Source organism: Opisthorchis viverrini, assembly GCF_000715545.1.
Source record: "Opisthorchis viverrini unplaced genomic scaffold opera_v5_263, whole genome shotgun sequence".
NCBI classification, from domain to species: domain Eukaryota; kingdom Metazoa; phylum Platyhelminthes; class Trematoda; order Opisthorchiida; family Opisthorchiidae; genus Opisthorchis; species Opisthorchis viverrini.
Window position 1 is genome coordinate 202866 of NW_008751923.1, and position 17401 is coordinate 220266.

General features: G+C 43.3%; 2 protein-coding genes across 2 annotated transcripts; one reads left to right on the top strand and one right to left on the bottom strand.

Annotated features, from left to right (window-relative positions):
* Positions 1 to 864: 864 nt before the first annotated feature.
* Positions 865 to 7877, top strand: T265_09272 (hypothetical protein; the record flags this gene model as incomplete). Its single annotated transcript, XM_009175298.1, has 4 exons — positions 865 to 902; positions 3738 to 3885; positions 7662 to 7714; positions 7775 to 7877. 4 exons carry the CDS (start codon positions 865 to 867, stop codon positions 7875 to 7877), a joined length of 342 nt encoding a protein of 113 aa, XP_009173562.1.
* A 61-nt stretch (positions 7878 to 7938) lies between these two features.
* On the bottom strand, positions 7939 to 17401 carry T265_14800 (hypothetical protein; the record flags this gene model as incomplete). The annotated part of the gene is given in 8 exon segments (XM_009175299.1): positions 7939 to 8122; positions 9464 to 9473; positions 10096 to 10259; positions 10265 to 10545; positions 11539 to 11855; positions 12507 to 12753; positions 14033 to 14129; positions 17214 to 17401. Coding segments are annotated over 8 exon segments (1488 nt in total).

Genomic DNA, 17401 nt, shown 5'->3' on the forward strand with positions numbered 1-17401 from the left:
ATTGACAGGACCCATCGAGGCCAAATCTGCGTACCACGAAATCTGCATGTCTCTATGCACGGAACCACAGCCAACCAAATCGAGACTTTCCTGAATTTGCATGCCTAACAAATGTCTGAATTTCGACGCTTATCAGATAACGAACAAAAGGTAGGCTTTACGCCCTGTCAAAAAAGACACTTCAGGATAAGGTGTAGCAAAAGAAGCAATTCTTAGCTCCTCGGCCTTTCAACATTGGGTTGCTTCTCTTAAAGGACAAAATATCCACTGAAAAATTCCTTAATCCCCTCTCCCACAAACAGATCTATCGCTTATCGATAGTTGTCCCACTGCTTAGTTTGCTGATCGGATAGTCCGTGGTTCGAACGGCTCTCGGCTTCCCATTTGTAGGCTTGGACAACCTGGCAGTATGACAGCCCTCGTGCCTCCCTCTGGTCGTTTGGCAGTTAGACACCGAATGGGTGTCATGGATGAACGATTTTTTTCCTTGTCATCTAATACCCTCAGATATACGCATTTTTGCCATTCGAACTGATTCTCAATGCACGCAGTATGGGACTCTAGAAATTCTATACAAACCAAGTAAAATTAAGAACACATTTGTTGAACAGAGTTACCTTCGGTGAAGTGTGCTGGAAAGTTTCCTGTGCCCAGTGGTACGTGACCAAAAGTTATAACGAGAACGTATTGATCTTTGAGGTGCTTTGGGAACATTTCGTAAAGGGAAGATTGACTGCTAATCAGGCGGCTGGTAGTCTGTAGATCGAATGCAACGTAACGAGGAGTGCGAATGGAATAACCAGAGGAGCCATCAACCCTACTTGGGAATTGCTATCCAACGAACCATTAGAATACAAGGTCACAATGACTTCGAAGTCGTGGGTCCAACTCCAGTTTGAGATGTAAATTGCAGCCATGAAAGACCATCAGTAGGTCCCTTTTCTTTACATCGGTGTTTGTATGTTCACGGTTAGCTTCTTTCGTAATAAATTGTGGCTCTGTCACAGAGAAACATAGCCACTGCCTTAAACGGTGCCTGTCTTACTTTCTGAGCAGTTCTGTCCCTTAAATTGTGAACACTTTTCGCAATGTTCTAACGTACAGGTTGGGATCGAAACATTTCCTCTTTCACGAAATAGTGCAATAACCGAAGATTATCAACGTAATTTCAGAATTGATTACCAGGGGAATAGTTAAATGCAACTAGCCAACGATATTCTACTCAAGCCTGCAACCCAGTGCGATCCCTCTAAAAAACGTGGACGCTGATTAATTTCGTTTTCCCAAATGCAGTTCAGTAGTCTCTCATTGTCTATTGTAAACATTTTTCAGACAAACGGAACTATCTCACTGTGAAGTCAAACCAAGACAAAAAAAATTCGAAAAATGTTTTTTTTCTATTGATTCTGAGCATGGGACGAAAGAAATCACTCAACGTCTGAAACAAGAATCTTTATTAGTCTGATTGATTAATTGAGTTTGCATGGCTACAAGTTCCCCATCTAATTGCCTAATAGGGCTTCTTCGTTATCTCCTATTGCCAAAGCTACCCTCGCTACGAAAAAAACGAAAGGATATCTGATTATGGTTTCAGCGTTCCATTTATTTCCAACTCAGAGATATTTTTTGCGCAGTATAAGAACGGACATCCACCCACGTAAGATAATTAGGAGATAAGTGGCTGAAACTATTCTGGATAGTGGGTGTTTAAGCTGTATCTGTCTAACAGTGAATTGCAAACGGAAATGTTTCTTTTTCAACGGGAAACTCAGATCGATCTTAGAATGACGCCTTGTTCATAATATTCATATTCACATTCATAATATTCACTACTAGTCTATTTGAGTATCATCAATTCTGTTTCATACTTTGACATCAAGTTGGACGTGAGTGTAGATGAACATTGAAATAAAAAATTACTTCTGGCTGACATTAAACGCAACAGAACGTCAGTCGGATCTCCATTTTGAATGGTAACTTCTCTTCAGGAAGAAATCCAGTTGCATCAGTCATTAACGTCAGACTAGAACATAAGTTTGATGAAAGCCCGATGAACCACAAGAAGAGGGCTGTCGAAGAGCATTCCGCAAAGTTATAAGTAGTGAGTTACGTCAAGGAAAAAAACACTTGAACTGTAACTAACTGTCAAATGAGTATGTTTAATTTACTGCTAAAACTGGCTCTATTTAATGAGCCTTGAAAAGACCATATTTTTATTGGACTTTCCGAGAATTGCCACCAGCCTTATAAGTAGTATCGGTAAAATGAAGTAATTGAGCGGTAACATCGGCCCCGCCCACTATCAAAGTACTTGCACCGGTCGTCATCGTTGAGTTAGAAGATTGATTTGTACAATTCTAGGCTCGATTGTGTCAAGCTAGATGAAGGTGAGGATGGTGCAACCGTGGAGGGCTGTCGACGAGTTTTCAGCAACTTTGTGAGTAGTGCATTACGAATGGCGCAACCTTCTGAACCTATGCCCGTATCAGCTATTCGGATCAAGTGCCTTTTGACTTGTCTCAAGAACTGTGGTTCTGTACAATGCATCGACCGTCTTGGAGAGAGGGATGGGTTGATGCACATGCCAGAGATGATGACTCATCTGTCTCGCATGAATACCGTTTTTGGACGGCCAGCACAGAAACACGGGACTGGCCAACCGTGATGAATTGAATCACAACAGTTAAAACATACACGTTCTTCACGTTCAGACATCACCACTCCATGCGTGAATAACACGCTGGGTAGTGTGAAAAAAACTCGCAATCCTTCCGAATCATGATCCGTTGGTTTTGGTCAGTGGAGCATGGCAAAAGCCTTCATTCGCACACAAACATACTACTCATCAGGTTGCTGAAAACTCTCCGACAGTACACGACCGGTTTCTCCCTTCTTGCAGCTAATCAAGTAGGCGCAGTCCCGAAATTATTCAAATACACTCTTTTGCATGACAATCTGGTTTCCTTGAGAGACTCACCTGAATCCCCTGATGTGCTGCACAGACCTCCTCATGTCTCAGTTGGTAAGACTGGCCAGTACGGCACTATATTGTATAGATGTAACGCCACTCTGGTGAAACCAAACTGGTGTGCAAATGCCTGTATTTCACTCCACTTTTACCTACTTATCGAATCAAATCTTTAGTTTTCTCTTCTTTTTTTACATTGTGTCCGAATTTGTGTTAATGACCATTTCAATCTCTGTCGCATCCACCGTGGTAACGCATTTTGTTTTCACCGTTCCTTTTCAAGTTAATTTGAGTGGAGTGTCGTACAAGATAATGATTACTGAACAGACCAGCGATTCAAGCCTCCCTCTTTCTTTAATGAAAAAGTAATCTCATTTCAAAAGTGGAGTAGATACAAGTTGTGCTTATAACTAGCAGGATACTTGTCCCATCATCACAGGAACCTTGAAATTAGGATGAAGCGATATACTACTCATATAGACAAAAATGCTGTAAATCATGGTTATTCTTGAATTTTGAGTTTAATAAATCATGAAGGAACGCCAGTTTTTGTACGATATTAGTTTTACTCATCCTTTAGGTTTTCACACCGGTTCCTTATCGTTGGTCACCGCAAATATTCGGCTTTTTGCTGTACAGTATCCGAGGAGTTGAGATAAAACAACCTGCGCGATCGTTACTTCATATTTCCACATAATTGCTTGTCTGAGACAAACTATTATTTAAGCAATCACGAAACACATTCCAAACCCTTTTGATCAGTGAGTAGCTGTTTTTACATGTCGTGGCTTTCCACTAGCGAATTCAAAAAACATCATTTACCTGTAGCACCCTTTCAGGGCCTAACTGACATGCCACCCGAAGGAAGCAAGAGGGCTGGGATACTGCTAGGTTGCCCAAGCCTAGACAGAGGTCGGGTTTGAACCGCGGACCTTCCGGTCAGTAAATTCGTGCCCTAACCACTGAGCCTTCTCGCGTTCCCCCCAAATCAGCCCACGAAAAGGTTCAATATACAAACGTGGTGAAGATAGCTTTTGGTGGAACAAATGTGGCGGTATTCAGATTCCGACAGTTCATGTTAGACTGGTTTAACGAGAATCGATTTCAATTTGCCTGTCAGAGTAGAAAAACCAGTATACTTCGGAAACTTGATGAAGTTTAGCCCCTCGAGTCATATCTATGCTTGTCGAATTATTCCACGTCCTAATGTGTCCGTTTTGTAAGAAAATAGACCATGAAATTTGCCGTTTGTGCTGATTTGCGTGCTGTCTGAACGCCCCCAAAACTAATCCAAATTTTAGGGACTTCAATTGACAAATGGTCAGAGAGGTGCATTTTTAACCTCAAATCGTTATCTTCTTATTTTCGAAAGAGTTCAGGACACTCGCACTGAATACGAAGGTTTTTCCGCACTCTTTGTCGCTGAAATCCGGCCGCGGTTCGTCCTCGGCTGACCTCAACAGTAACAGACTACAATTAAACCAGCTGATGAATTATTAACAGTCACATGTGTTGGTCAACCCGTTTAACCTCGCTGCATTTCTACTGACCAGCTCAAGGTCATTGGTGCTTTTGAATTTTCTCGTGAATCGACGACCTCAGCTGCCCATGGCGAATGAATCTGAAGAATGTTCTAACCAGCTCGGACAATGACTGGTCATGGATACTGTCATAAGATAAGCAATATTGGGAGAGGCTACTAGTATTGACCTGATCCGCAGGCACGCCTTGTTTCCACCTACCGAAGAACAAAAGAAACCTTTCTAGTTCTTTTCTCACCTGAGCTCATCGATATCGTGCGAAATGCTGAATCGGTGAAGCATGGTCCGAATTCAATCATATGACAAGCGTCCCAGTCGGTGAGACATGGTTAAGTGTGGGGCTACCTGTAGACCATGTTTGCTGTTGCAGACCAAATTCTCTCTCTCTCTCTCTCTCTCTCTCTCTCTCTCTCTCTCGAGAGAGAGAGAGAGAGAGAGAGAGAGAGAGAGAGAGAGAGAGAGAGAGAGAGAGAGAGAGAGAGAGAGAGAGAGAGAGAGAGAGAGAGAGAGAGAGAGAGAGAGAGAGAGAGAGAGAGAGAGAGAGAGAGAGAGAGAGAGAGAGAGAGAGAGAGAGAGAGAGAGAGAGAGAGAGAGAGAGAGAGAGAGAGAGAGAGAGAGAGAGAGAGACAAAAAGCAGGTGGAGTCCCTTGGGAACGAAAGTCCAGTCTTAACGACACGAAGCTGCGTCCACAAACGTCCGCGCTTCTTTGTTTTTACCTTCGAAATTTTCTCAGCGGCTACCACTACAGCTTTAGCCATCTAAACAGGTCACAGACTTCATCTTTGTAATGTACTACTCATAAGGTCGCTGAAAATCCGTCGACAGACGTCGACAGGTCACAAAGTTATCAATCAAAATAGTCAACTGCACGGATAGGCTTTAGTAGGATCGTTTTATGATTGAGAAACAACTATATTACACGAAAAATCAGTTAGGCAGACACCGTACACAGTTGTTTTGAACCAAGTGCCATCAGACGAACCTGCCTACTCGTTTTCCTGACCATATGTTTATCTCGCGACTAAACATCCAGGTTTCGAATCCATAAAACGTCATTTGTGGCATACATATCAGATGTGCGGTTGAAAATGGCAAACTCACCTCTTGTCATCTCCCAACCTGCCAGAACAGCAGCATTGAGCCGCGGGAATTCTGACCGAATTCAGTTTGAATAAGTTAGGTTGCAACTGAGAAGAACGCCGGTTACATTCAATTCGCTATTTTTTTATCCAAACACTCTTAGTTCCAAAATATTACCTTCCACAGTCGAGAGAATAATTCGGGTGTGTTGTTTTTTGTTTGCGTGTGTGGTTCATGAATCCCCTGGTTAATCTATTCCCATAGTGGAACTGAAATTGGTGAAAGTAAAACTAATGATGTGGCCTGTCACCAGGGCTACACACAAAGGTGTGATAACTATTTTCGCCAACCGTGGCCACACTTGGCAATTCTGTGTGTAATTGGGGATGCTCAAGTAGACAGCTGGCGATTGTCAGTGGATGAGCTTGACGCGCCAATGTCCACGTGTCAGGACGCACTCACCAGTCCACTTGTCCAGGCGTGTCTGTCTGTCTAACGCACATTTTGCTCCAATCAGCGTTCGCATACGTTAGGGATACAAGAAGGCGACAGCCCCATGGGTGGTTGATGGGGTGCTAGCCGTCAACGGACGAGCATGCCCCATGTAAGTTTGTTTAGCCTAGGCTCAGCTACGTGAAAGCCACCTGGGAAATCTTATTTCGCGTTTCCGTCAAGAAAGATTTGGCAAACAATAAGTCGGAATTCCGATCTCATCTAAAAAAAATCACAAGTTTTACTTTCGTTAAATTGAGTGATGTGGGACAGACAGCCCTGTTCACCCGAAATTAACCTTGTAATTTGTGTAAACGATAAAATATTTTGGGGGGAAATGATCAGTTACTAGGTTTGTAGACTGAATCTGGCTTGGGATGTAGTGGTAGAGAAGAAGTAAACAAGAGGTGATGAGTATTCAGACAATCGTTTGAAAAGATTTTAAGAAGAATGCAAATATTTGCAGACAGGTGTAGAAAAGACTCGGTCGCACGCTCACAGACGACTGGCAAGGTCAAGTCATACTGTTTCTTAGCAACTTGAAGACCTCACATTGAACATAAGGGTGATGGGAAATGCCTGAGCGCGACATTTTTACAGGAATTGATGTACGCCTGTCGATTCTAAAATAGACTTAAGTAGACAGCTTATTAGTTTGAAGTATGGGAATAAGAATCACCATGAAAGATCCCGCGAAGCATATATGCACGCATTTTGGTGTGTCGACCTCCTAGTCTTTCATGAAAGAGTGAGGGGCTACGTCACCGGAAAAGGAGAGTATATCAAAACAGCACCTGAGCCATTGAATTCGACGTGCAACAACCCGAAAAAAACGCGGATGTACAGAAAACTATCATGGATAAGGTGATGAACAGAATGAAAGGTTATGATTTTTCATTTTTCTTTCTTTTTTTCCTAACGTATGACGAGAAACCCAGTCACCTATCTCCTATGTGGTTGAGGATAGCCTAACACAGACATATTTAGCACACTTCAGTTGCCCTCAGAGACTAACACTAGTGATTGGTGAAGAGAGCACAGAGCATAAATTATTTCTATTTTGACCACATTAAGGTAAAAACACGATCTTGCCGAACTCGTTTGGGTTCAGACTGAGAGAAAACTTCGCAAGCAATAACATGTAGTGGGAATACTCTGTCAAAACTGTCCGGAATTAGCAGATAAAAAGTATTCCTTGGTGTAGTGATGAATACTACTGATGAAACATACAAGTAGTCTGTGGTTAGTGGCCAAGCTCTATTCCACACCTGATGGGAGTGAGATTTATTGCGGAAAAAAGAGGAACCACTTTTCAGTGTTGTTTAATAGTCGGTAAATACCCTGGAGGATGCTTTGGAATATTCGGTTTTTAAATACTGTGTGCAAGTGGGTTGCCTACTCTCTTGTCTAATGAATTGTAACTGCTTAGCTCGTTTTTGCCAATAAATGATTTCGTAGCGAAGGGTTTTCCTCCTTTCACTGGCAACGGTGATGCAAGTTTGACGAGCTGGGGAAGCAGCTACTTCAGTGGTTGACCTTTTCTACTGTTTAGATAAAGTTATATATTTTTTGTTCGTAGCCACACCACTCTCGTTTGAACGGCCGTCCTCCTGTTCTGGTGCAGTCTTTCCGGTAAGTCCACACCAAAGGGAAGCATCGGACTCGAGCTTCGCTCTTATTAGAGCTCATCAGCAGTGCATATCCAATGGCCGTGCCGGGATTTGAACCCCGGACATCTGGCGTGCGAGGCGAGCGTGTAACCACTACTACACCAACGCACGTTGGACGCATCTGAATTAACACATCTGAACAGGCGAACGTGTTCACACCTGAGCGATGTGACTAGTGTGCCCGACTCATCGAACGACGACCCAGTAACTGTCCTGGTTGTGACGATCGATTGACCCGCTAGTCAGGACCTCCCAGTAACACACGCTTAAAACCCGCTGGGCAACTTTTCGTTGCGGTTTTGGGGTTTTATCGGGATAGGTATTTTGTTCGTAGCATACATGTATCGTCCCCAGTGAGGATCGCTCGCTTCTGAACACAAACCGCTACAAAATTTTGAGCAGAACTGACGTACCCACATCAAGCCTTATGATGGACCTCTGCATTGATTGGAAGGATGGCAAAAACTATTCATCCCGATTTTACCATCGCAGCAACCAACCTGATTCACAGTTTTACAGCTGAGTAAATGTTGAATCAGTACTTTTGCAATTCAGTATGTCCTTGTGCGTTTTCTGTTGCATCGTGTTTTGAAGATATCAGACTTGTTGTTATGGTAACTGTGGTTTCGATGTTGCGGGAGATTTCAAGTTTTCGCCCACGTGACCAACATGTCCAAATGCAGTAGTCTCTTGCTCAAGTGGCGATTTTATTACATTAGGCCAGAGGATCTGGGTGTGGCATTGGTTAGGAGGGCAAAAATTTCCCATAAAATTAAAATTGCTTGCGGCGATGGCCTACGACCATTTTGCTAAATGCAGCGCAAAGTTGACAGCAGGCCTTTGTAACACTGAAATAATAGATTCCTCCTGTGAGATCCGGGACATTCAGATACAAAACGTAAGTCGAATACTCAAAACATGAAAACGAGTCATGCCTTTTTCTATTTTATATCATTTTCTCCCCCCGTCTGATCCCATTCGAAAATTGATTCTTGCACACCGGTTACAAAACAGGAATTCCGCTATGGCCCAGAACATCAAATGTGTTCACATAATCTCTGCTGTTTGTCTGGTCATTCTCGGTTTTGTCACCTCGATTGACTTGAAAATAGTTTACCGGAAACGTGTTCACTGTTATTCTGGTTGGCTGTCACCCTCCACCATCAACAGAAAGATTAAATTTCAATTCGTGTCCATGTATACCACCTAATCACAATGCAGGGTAGCCTAAGTCATTGACCTCTTTCTGTTCTTCATTCTTGATGGTTCATTTGTAGTCGACTTAGAGACAGAAACTGCCCCTTTAGAAAGTGAGACTCACCACACCATTATCGAGCAAATCTTTTCGTACAGCGCGATTTCATCTGCTACCCTGAGGCGAGGAGAGGCGTTTTACGGAAACGCAATCCGCCTCGCTTCTGTCGGTGTGATTTAATGTGGTGAAACTGGGACACATTAGATTTGACTTCAGGTTGCCTGCAGGCTTCGTCATTGATTTTTAACTATCCGCTAACCCTTGCTCTGGCAATCGTTCACGAGAGAGAGCGTATTCAAATGGAATAAACCATCAAGATTTTCGGAAGTCTGGAGACAAGTTGGTCATTATTTCAACATTTTGGAACGGGCAAACCTGACTCCTCATACCGTGATAATTTAGGATCCTAAGGAATTCATTTAAACGATGTGGGACATGAAGGACCTCTGAACTTACGTAGATTTTGCTGGAAGAATAAATATAGACACATGTGAGATTTAGCCTCTTATTTGGTGTATTATAGACAGGCTCTGGAACCACCTGTTTACGCGGAACTATCGGTCATTGGGTTTGATAGACAGTTCCGTGATAGGGAGCCAAAAGTACCCAGTAGTGGCTAAGCAGGAATTAATTTCAGCGCTGGCTAGTCCCCAACTTGGATGTTACTAGGGCCATACCATATGATGTTTCCAGACCCTTTTGAAGTGATTAGCATTCTTCTGGACAACTAAAGAGTAAAGTCCACGGGACCGGGACGAATAGACTTGAAACCGTTGTTTGGGAAAGATCTTCTGAGGGGAAGATCTCTAATACTGTCGCCATTACTATCGTCTTCAACACAACTAAGTTTTCATTCCGAGAATACGTGTAGCACTTTTCTCTCCCTATTATATGACCTTAACCGCTTTTTTACAAAAGAAAGTTCTCGAGAAATACAATCATTTGCAAATCAATTTGGTTTTCACGGGAGACTCAATTGAATCTCTCGTTTGGGATATCCTACAACTGAATGTGCTGCACACATGCCGCCTGATGATTCAGTTGGCACGATATCGCAGTATATTTTCATTTAAAAAAAAACTACTCACAAAGTTGCTGGAAACTCCTCGACAGCCCACGACCGGTTTCGCCCTTCTTGGGGCTCAGTAGGTAAGTGCAGTCCCCGAGTTTCCGTCGGCCTTGTGTTCCAATTGAGCCGACCTTGTGAGTGGTTTCCTTTATGAAAATACACTGCGATATTTCGAATATCGTGCTAACTAAATCATCAGGCGGTCTATGTGCAGCAAATTCAGTTGTAGAATATCATAAAAGAGAGATTCAGTTGAGTCTCTCGTGGAAACCAAATTGATTTGCAAATGAGTGTATTTCTCGCAAACAGTCCAATTTGGATTCAAGTAGAACACAAGGTTGACGGAAACTCGGGGACTGCGCCTACCTGTTGAGCCCGAACTGGAAGGGCGAAACCGGTTGTGGGCTGTCGAAGAGTTTTCAGCAACCTTGTGAGTAGTTTCCTTTATGAAATGAGAAAGTTCTCTTTTCTACAAAGATTCAATATCCAGTTTTTCATAGAAACAATTCCACCAATGACATCTGCAGAAACTCAAGAACTGCTTGACTCACTGATCATTGGTGTTTATTTCAACACGTTCACGGCTTGTTACGGAGAATGATAAACCACGCTCGAATGTGTTTAACTACGTTGCTGTAGGCCGAATCGATGAAACGCGCTTCCGTCGTAAAGACTGGAGTTCTGGTGTGACGATACGACGTAAGACCAACCATCACGGATAAATGCGCCCCGGGGCGACTGAGTGGAACGGTTAGGGGAAAATTCCTGAACGAATCTTCTGTTGGATTATTGTGGACATTATATCATGCTCAATTAGTATTTCTTAGATGGCGAATTTTGCATTCTCTGCCAACACACACCACATGTTTCTCGGGTCAAGACCGGAAGGTTTTATGCCGCGTTCTTTGTGAGGATATTTCTGTAGGCTGATTTCTTTAGTAATTGTCACGTGACTGGTGATTTGTTCGTGGAGCTTTGCAACTAACTTGCAAAAACGTTTTGACCTCACCCTCAAGGACATCATACCCAGGCGGTGACTTTCGCCGTTTGAGGTTGACAAAATCTTTGCAGGTCAAGCACGTTGACCACATCGAACTAGCAACTTTCCAAAGCTTTCTCAGACCAAATATGGTAACCAGGACGAAACTGAATCTAGACGGAAAATCTGGACATTATCTAGAAGTGTGCTTTTGGATGAACAAGCTTGGAATGTACCATGCTTGTTAGAAAATCTGTACCAATCATTGTAAATGATATCAAGATAACCGGGCTCATGAACTTAGCTGTCGTGGCAACACAACCGTATTCCTTTCCTTTAAACGAAAGATACCTCTACGAAAGATTACAACACTGAAGGGAAATAGGCTCGAACGTCTATACAATCTAAGATGGTCGGGAATCGAAAAGAATAAATGGGACGCAGCTTCGCAAGTGGCCAAGTAGACCCGCTGCCAAAGCCGACCTGACAGAGATAAATGGAAATTGATGGCAGGCGAACGACTTTTAAAGGGTGAAGGTGTGTGGCGGTGCTACTACTACTGATGGGGAGGCATGCGAGTAGCATGTTTTGTTCTTGTAAACTCGTTTTGCGTCTCTTGAAAACGAAGATCTCTTGTGGAATTTGTGGAGTCACTTTGTAGCGTTTGCTTGGATTTGAGCAATGAATGATTGGAGTCAATGAATATCCAGCACAGTTCAAGAAGACGCGTTCAGGAGAAGATGTATGTCCAGTTTTGTGAATAAGATGTAAATGAGAGTTTTGCTTCCCTGTCCAAAAGTCTGTAACCGGTCAGTTGGCATTTTCTAATAAAATACTCCGCGTTAGTTTTAAACAGGTCGTTAAACTGATTGCGTTTGCGCCTACAGACATGAAATTAGAATAGGCACCAAGAAAAGCTCTTCTCACGGGAGTTAAATCACCGGCAGACTGTAAGAAAGCCATGAAGTGGCGGATTGACAGTCCCTTCGGTGAGTCTGCAGGGGTGACTGCAATACGCTCTGCCGGAGGTCGACGGAGTACCGGGGCTGCTGCCGAGCCGGTTCATCAAGATCGACCATCTTCCGACAACAAAGAGTTTGTGTACTCTTCCTCTCCTATGTGAGACTCACTTAATTCACTGACACAGGTTAGAAGATAGGCAACAATTCAGATAGACAGAAAGAATGAGTTGTGCTCAACCCATAAGTAGGAAAAGATACCACTGTGGTGAAAGACAGGAAACTCGCAGCAATTCATGCGCACCAGCAGCGATGGTGATAGATAACTACCGGTTGAAAATTGACTCAGTGAGTGCATTGCTTGATGACGCAATAAGAGGAGTTCGTTACTAGGCCGGAGGTAAAAGTAACAGTCTGGTGGTGGATCCTCTAAGGGAGAAGAATCGTTTGTACGTCTGAAGAGAGGTGGGCTGATGACAAATTATGGCACACCCCTCAGGGGCCTAGCTGCCATGCAACCCGAAGGAAGCACGAGGGCTGGGATACCTCCAGGTTGGCCAAGCCTAGACAGGGGATGTCGAGAGGCAGAGCTCGGGTTCGTACCACGGACCTCCCGGTCAGTAAATTCACGCTCTAACCACTTGAACCATCTCGACCCCACGGCACAATCTAACTGAAAGAATAATCCGGCGGTGTCATGAACAAAAGCTCCTGTCTTGGAGTGTCCCGTTGGGATAGGCTGCGGTCAAGGGGCGACCAGTAAGGGAGATTTCTTCGGCTTCTGCTCAGCGACTGAGAACGAAGCTCTTCTAAATTCCGAGAGCTATTTATCTTATGGCTCAGATCAAATGCTTTTCCATCCCCCGAGTCAGTTATACAGCCAGCAAGAACTACGATTGGGTGTGATATACTCGTGGAATAAGCAGTCTATACTACTCTTCGATGGTCCTAGTTAAGAAACCAGATGGATGGTACCAATTATGAATGGAGTTCTAGAGCCGGAATCAGATTGAAGCTAGCCCATCAATCGTAGGGACTTAGCTTCAGCATTCCTGGAGCTTCACTCCGTTGCACTAGTGCTCGAGTCAGTGCTAACTGACCGCCAATTTACAAATTCTCAAGGAATAGACATTTGATTTCGCAGACACTCAATATCAACTAAGAAGAACGTCGACTTTATTGCCATAGGTACTATTTGCTTTCCAGTCCCGGCTGTTTGTTCTACTGAAGGCACCACTGATCAGTTCCCAATCCTGCCAGTTAGCTTGTACACGTTTCGGGAAAGCCTCATCAGTGCAAAGTTCTGGACCGGATGGCCTACCACTTTTTGAATTACTCTGTCAAAATAGACAGTTTGAGTTTACAAACGAAGCAGCAGTGACCTTCAAAAGTGTTCGACTGCAGATACTGGAAAAAACACTCTCGAACTGTTTGGGGTCGGAGGGGCGTTTGCTGTCACAGTTGGCGCCAGTGACCGGAGAATCGGTACAGGTCCGAAACGAAAGAAGTCATCATGACGAATACTGAAAAAAAAACTATCCAGCCAATGGGAAACCAAGTTTATTGATCGTTTTTATCTTGGAATAGTGGAACTCCTATCCTCTGCAACGTTGAATGGATCAAGACTATCGAAGATGATTGCAAAGAACCCAAGCTATGTTGTTTCTGGTAAGGAAGTATGAATGCGTGGTACAATACGCATCGAGGGACGGGAATTATGTGATTGATTAGCTTTTGAGACCTGAGGTCGGAATCGAAATCTTCTTGAGGGATAAACTTGGTGGTAGTAGCTTCGTCGTTGACTGTTGCAGTGTCAGCAAGAACTACACACACTATAGTAGTTCGTAGATATCCCTTTCGACGGAAAGGTTAAACAAAAAAACCGAGAACCGGAGAGCCAAGAGATTCGACTGGATTCCAGGTGAGCCTATCGAAAAATCAAATTAGTTTGTAAATGAGTGTATATTCTCTAATTTCGTGCAATTTGGTTCCAAGCAGATCATAAGGTTGACGGAAACTCGGGGACTGCGCCTATCTGATAAGCCCCAAGAAGGACGAAACCGGTCGTGGACTGTAGACGAACTTTCAACAACCTTGTGAAGGACCTTCGAAAGACTGTATCGAAATGAAACTGGCCTATCAATTCTGGGGTCAGACGCTACGAAATTTGATTGCCAAGTGGTACAAGATTATGTACGCAGAGTGTGTCAAAACGTACGACACACTTCGGCAGATGACTTATTGACTGAGAGTGACAACTATTTCCTGCTTGAAGTGGCAACTGATGAAGAGTTTTAAGGTTAGACGCCCGAGGGACCGAATGGACAAAGGCGGAGGGCAGGAGGAAGCTTAGCAGCGGTGCAAGAAAGATTCCGATGAGCAGGATGGAAATATCACCACAGTTGTGGATCGATTGGATCGGAGTTACAAAAGCTGAGCACTTTTGATTGTTCCAAGCTAAGTCCTTATTGATTAATTCACTTTCAGTTTGCATCTCAATACAACCCAGGTGTTCATCTATAACCAACAGATAACCATGTGACCTCTGGATTGAACACATTAAACTGGAAGTATGATCCACTTTGCGTTCCACTGAGTATTCGTAATTCCCTGAGACTAGTTGGGGGAAAGTTATGTCACAGGTTCTTAAAAGTAGACATTCTTGCTCCAACACGAGCAAGTTTTCATAAGGGTTGAATGCCGTTTGTTGGTTTCACATCTTGATGTGCGCTTCCAGGCTCATTTATACACCCAGTATTCCCAGGTAGTATTGTGCTATACGACCGAGATCCAAGTAATGATACTTTTGATATTCAACAACCAACATACACTCACCCTTTGAATAACAAACTTAAAGTAGCCGTTCGTCAGAGGGCTCCGTTGTTTGGAGGCAAGAGAGTAGCAATGAGCCAAAGAAACAACAAACTAACTTTCCAAATGAGTGGTACAATTGTGACATTTGACTACTATCGGTGAACTATAATCGATTGCTCCTGAGTTGGGACCCCTGATGGGTCTGCTTCTCACAACAGTTTTTAGGCCAGATTGGTTCTACTATTTGTTTTCTGGAAACATATCCCCCATGGTCAACCCTGGCGTCCCTCAATATCTCAACATCTTCTACAGATGTCAGAGTCAAAAACTGGTGGTAGATTAGTGAGTGTGTGCAGTCACGTTTGCTAGAGTTACGCAACTTAATTTGATGGATGTTAGTATGGAACAGATTTTTATGCAACAGTTAAATGCAAATCCAGTTTAGGACAGTGAAACGCTGTTTCTCGGTACATAGGTGTCTATCCTACTGATATTGTAGTAAGATCACACATATTGGTTCCTAACCTTTGACCCCGTCGTGAGATAGGGTCTACAAGATGTGCATGCACCGTCCCATAATCAACTCTATTGCTACCCACGTGAGCTGCACACCTCAAGAATGTCAGCAAAACAAAAGCTTTGCTGAAGACGAGTTCACTATCGTTTTCGCCACAGATACCTATTTGCAGGCCGGTTGGTTAAAACAAGGTTTTTGCGGTTAGGTCTGTTCTAACCAGCCTACCTACGCTATGCGAAAATACCAGTCACTAGACTGTCTCGAGTGATTAGGTCCCAAAGCCCCCCCCCCCCGTCAATTCCACGTAGATATTCACACCAGTTTGGATGCGAACAACCTGCCTAGGTATTCGATACCCGTTTTGCTTCAAAATGGTGGGGCAATCAAACTCCGGGATATCCAGACGCCAAGACATGTGCACAATGGTCCCAGTTCAGCAAGATACCATCTCAAGACTCTAGCGTATCACCTTCTCGCTGATAGGTTCAAAGTATAGGACCATTCAAAGAAGTGTAGGTCGACTGACCTATCAGAAATTAGTGCTGAATGAATGATCACCTGACATACTGGGCGAAACATCAATCAATACGAACGCATATGACAATCTCCTTACTATGCTACATTTGGCTCCCAATATGTTCTGCAAGCGATCAGTCACTCTGGATGACGATAAACCATTCAAAACTGTTTAGTAGAGATAGAAGTGATAAACACGTCAAACAGTTCGAACATCATGCACATTAATTATCTTGTGTACTGCTAAGAACTATAACCACCGGGGCATATTTGACATTCGAACAACAGCCGCGCTGTTGTGACAGTGACAAAATCTGGTCTTTTACCTGCATTTTTGTACCAGGCTTGGTTCCTCATTGGTACCTGAGTTTACCTAAACATTCTTAGCATGTTTGCTGAAATTGATTAGTAAACCAAGCCAGCTGGTCTACACTTCACGTGGGTATGGTACTGCGGTAGGTAACTAAGGTGGATTGAACAAACATGTGATTCTTTCGCTGCTTCAGCATGTGTGAATAACCCTCGGTTGTGTGAACAGATGGGAGATTACGTTGAAAAAAGTCACAACCCCCTGGACGAAACCGGATGCGAGGAACAGGTCTTGTCCGACATATACGAAAAAAAATTTTCAGAAGAAGACAGCCAGAGTATTTTTACGCATGGGACAAAAGGAATAGTTGAAATAAGGCATATTTTGTCCAAATGAAATAGCCGTCCAAAACGGGATTATTTTGGAGGCTGAGTGTGCTATAATCCATGCACACAAGGAGAAAAATATTATCCGCTAACGGGAGAGGAGCCAAAAATTTTAACAGCAAACAGCAACAGCCCATTTGAAGCCAGTTTGTATGAAATACTGGAATTTTTCTCGTTTCTATGATTTGCTGAAATGTTGTGAGTAGTGTGTTAGCACTGGATTTTTTTTAACTTTCCACCTTATTTTCTCCTATCGGGAGAAACCTCACTTAAAGGTTTTCGTACGAGTCTTCCAATGGATTCTAACAGATCAGTGTTGGTTGGTAAATTAAGACGTCTCAGTTAGGAGAGGATGCTCGCTACCTTACTTGCAAATGGTCAGTAAATCACCTCCCTTCTGTGACGATATGTGCTCAGATATCCCAAGCATTTAATAAACAGGTTGATTCCACACCAGAGCAATAATCTTATTATCTCTTCGAGAAATACACTCATTTGCAAATCGATTAGGTTTTCACGAGAGACTCGACTGAATTTCACGTTTATGCTATTCTATAATTGGAATGTGCTGCACACAGGCCGCCTCATGTTTCAGTTGACACGATATTTGAGATATTACTGTATATTTTCATAAAGAAAACTACTTACAAGGTTACTGAAAACTCTTTGACAGCCCAGCTTCGGTTTCGCCCTTCCAGTTCGGGTTCATCAGGTAGGCGCAAACAGTCCAATTAGGGTTCAAATAGGACATAAGGTTGACGGAAACTCGGGGACTGCACTTACCTAATGAGCCCCAAGAACGGCGAAACCGGTCATGAGATGTCGAATAGTTTTCAGCAACCAT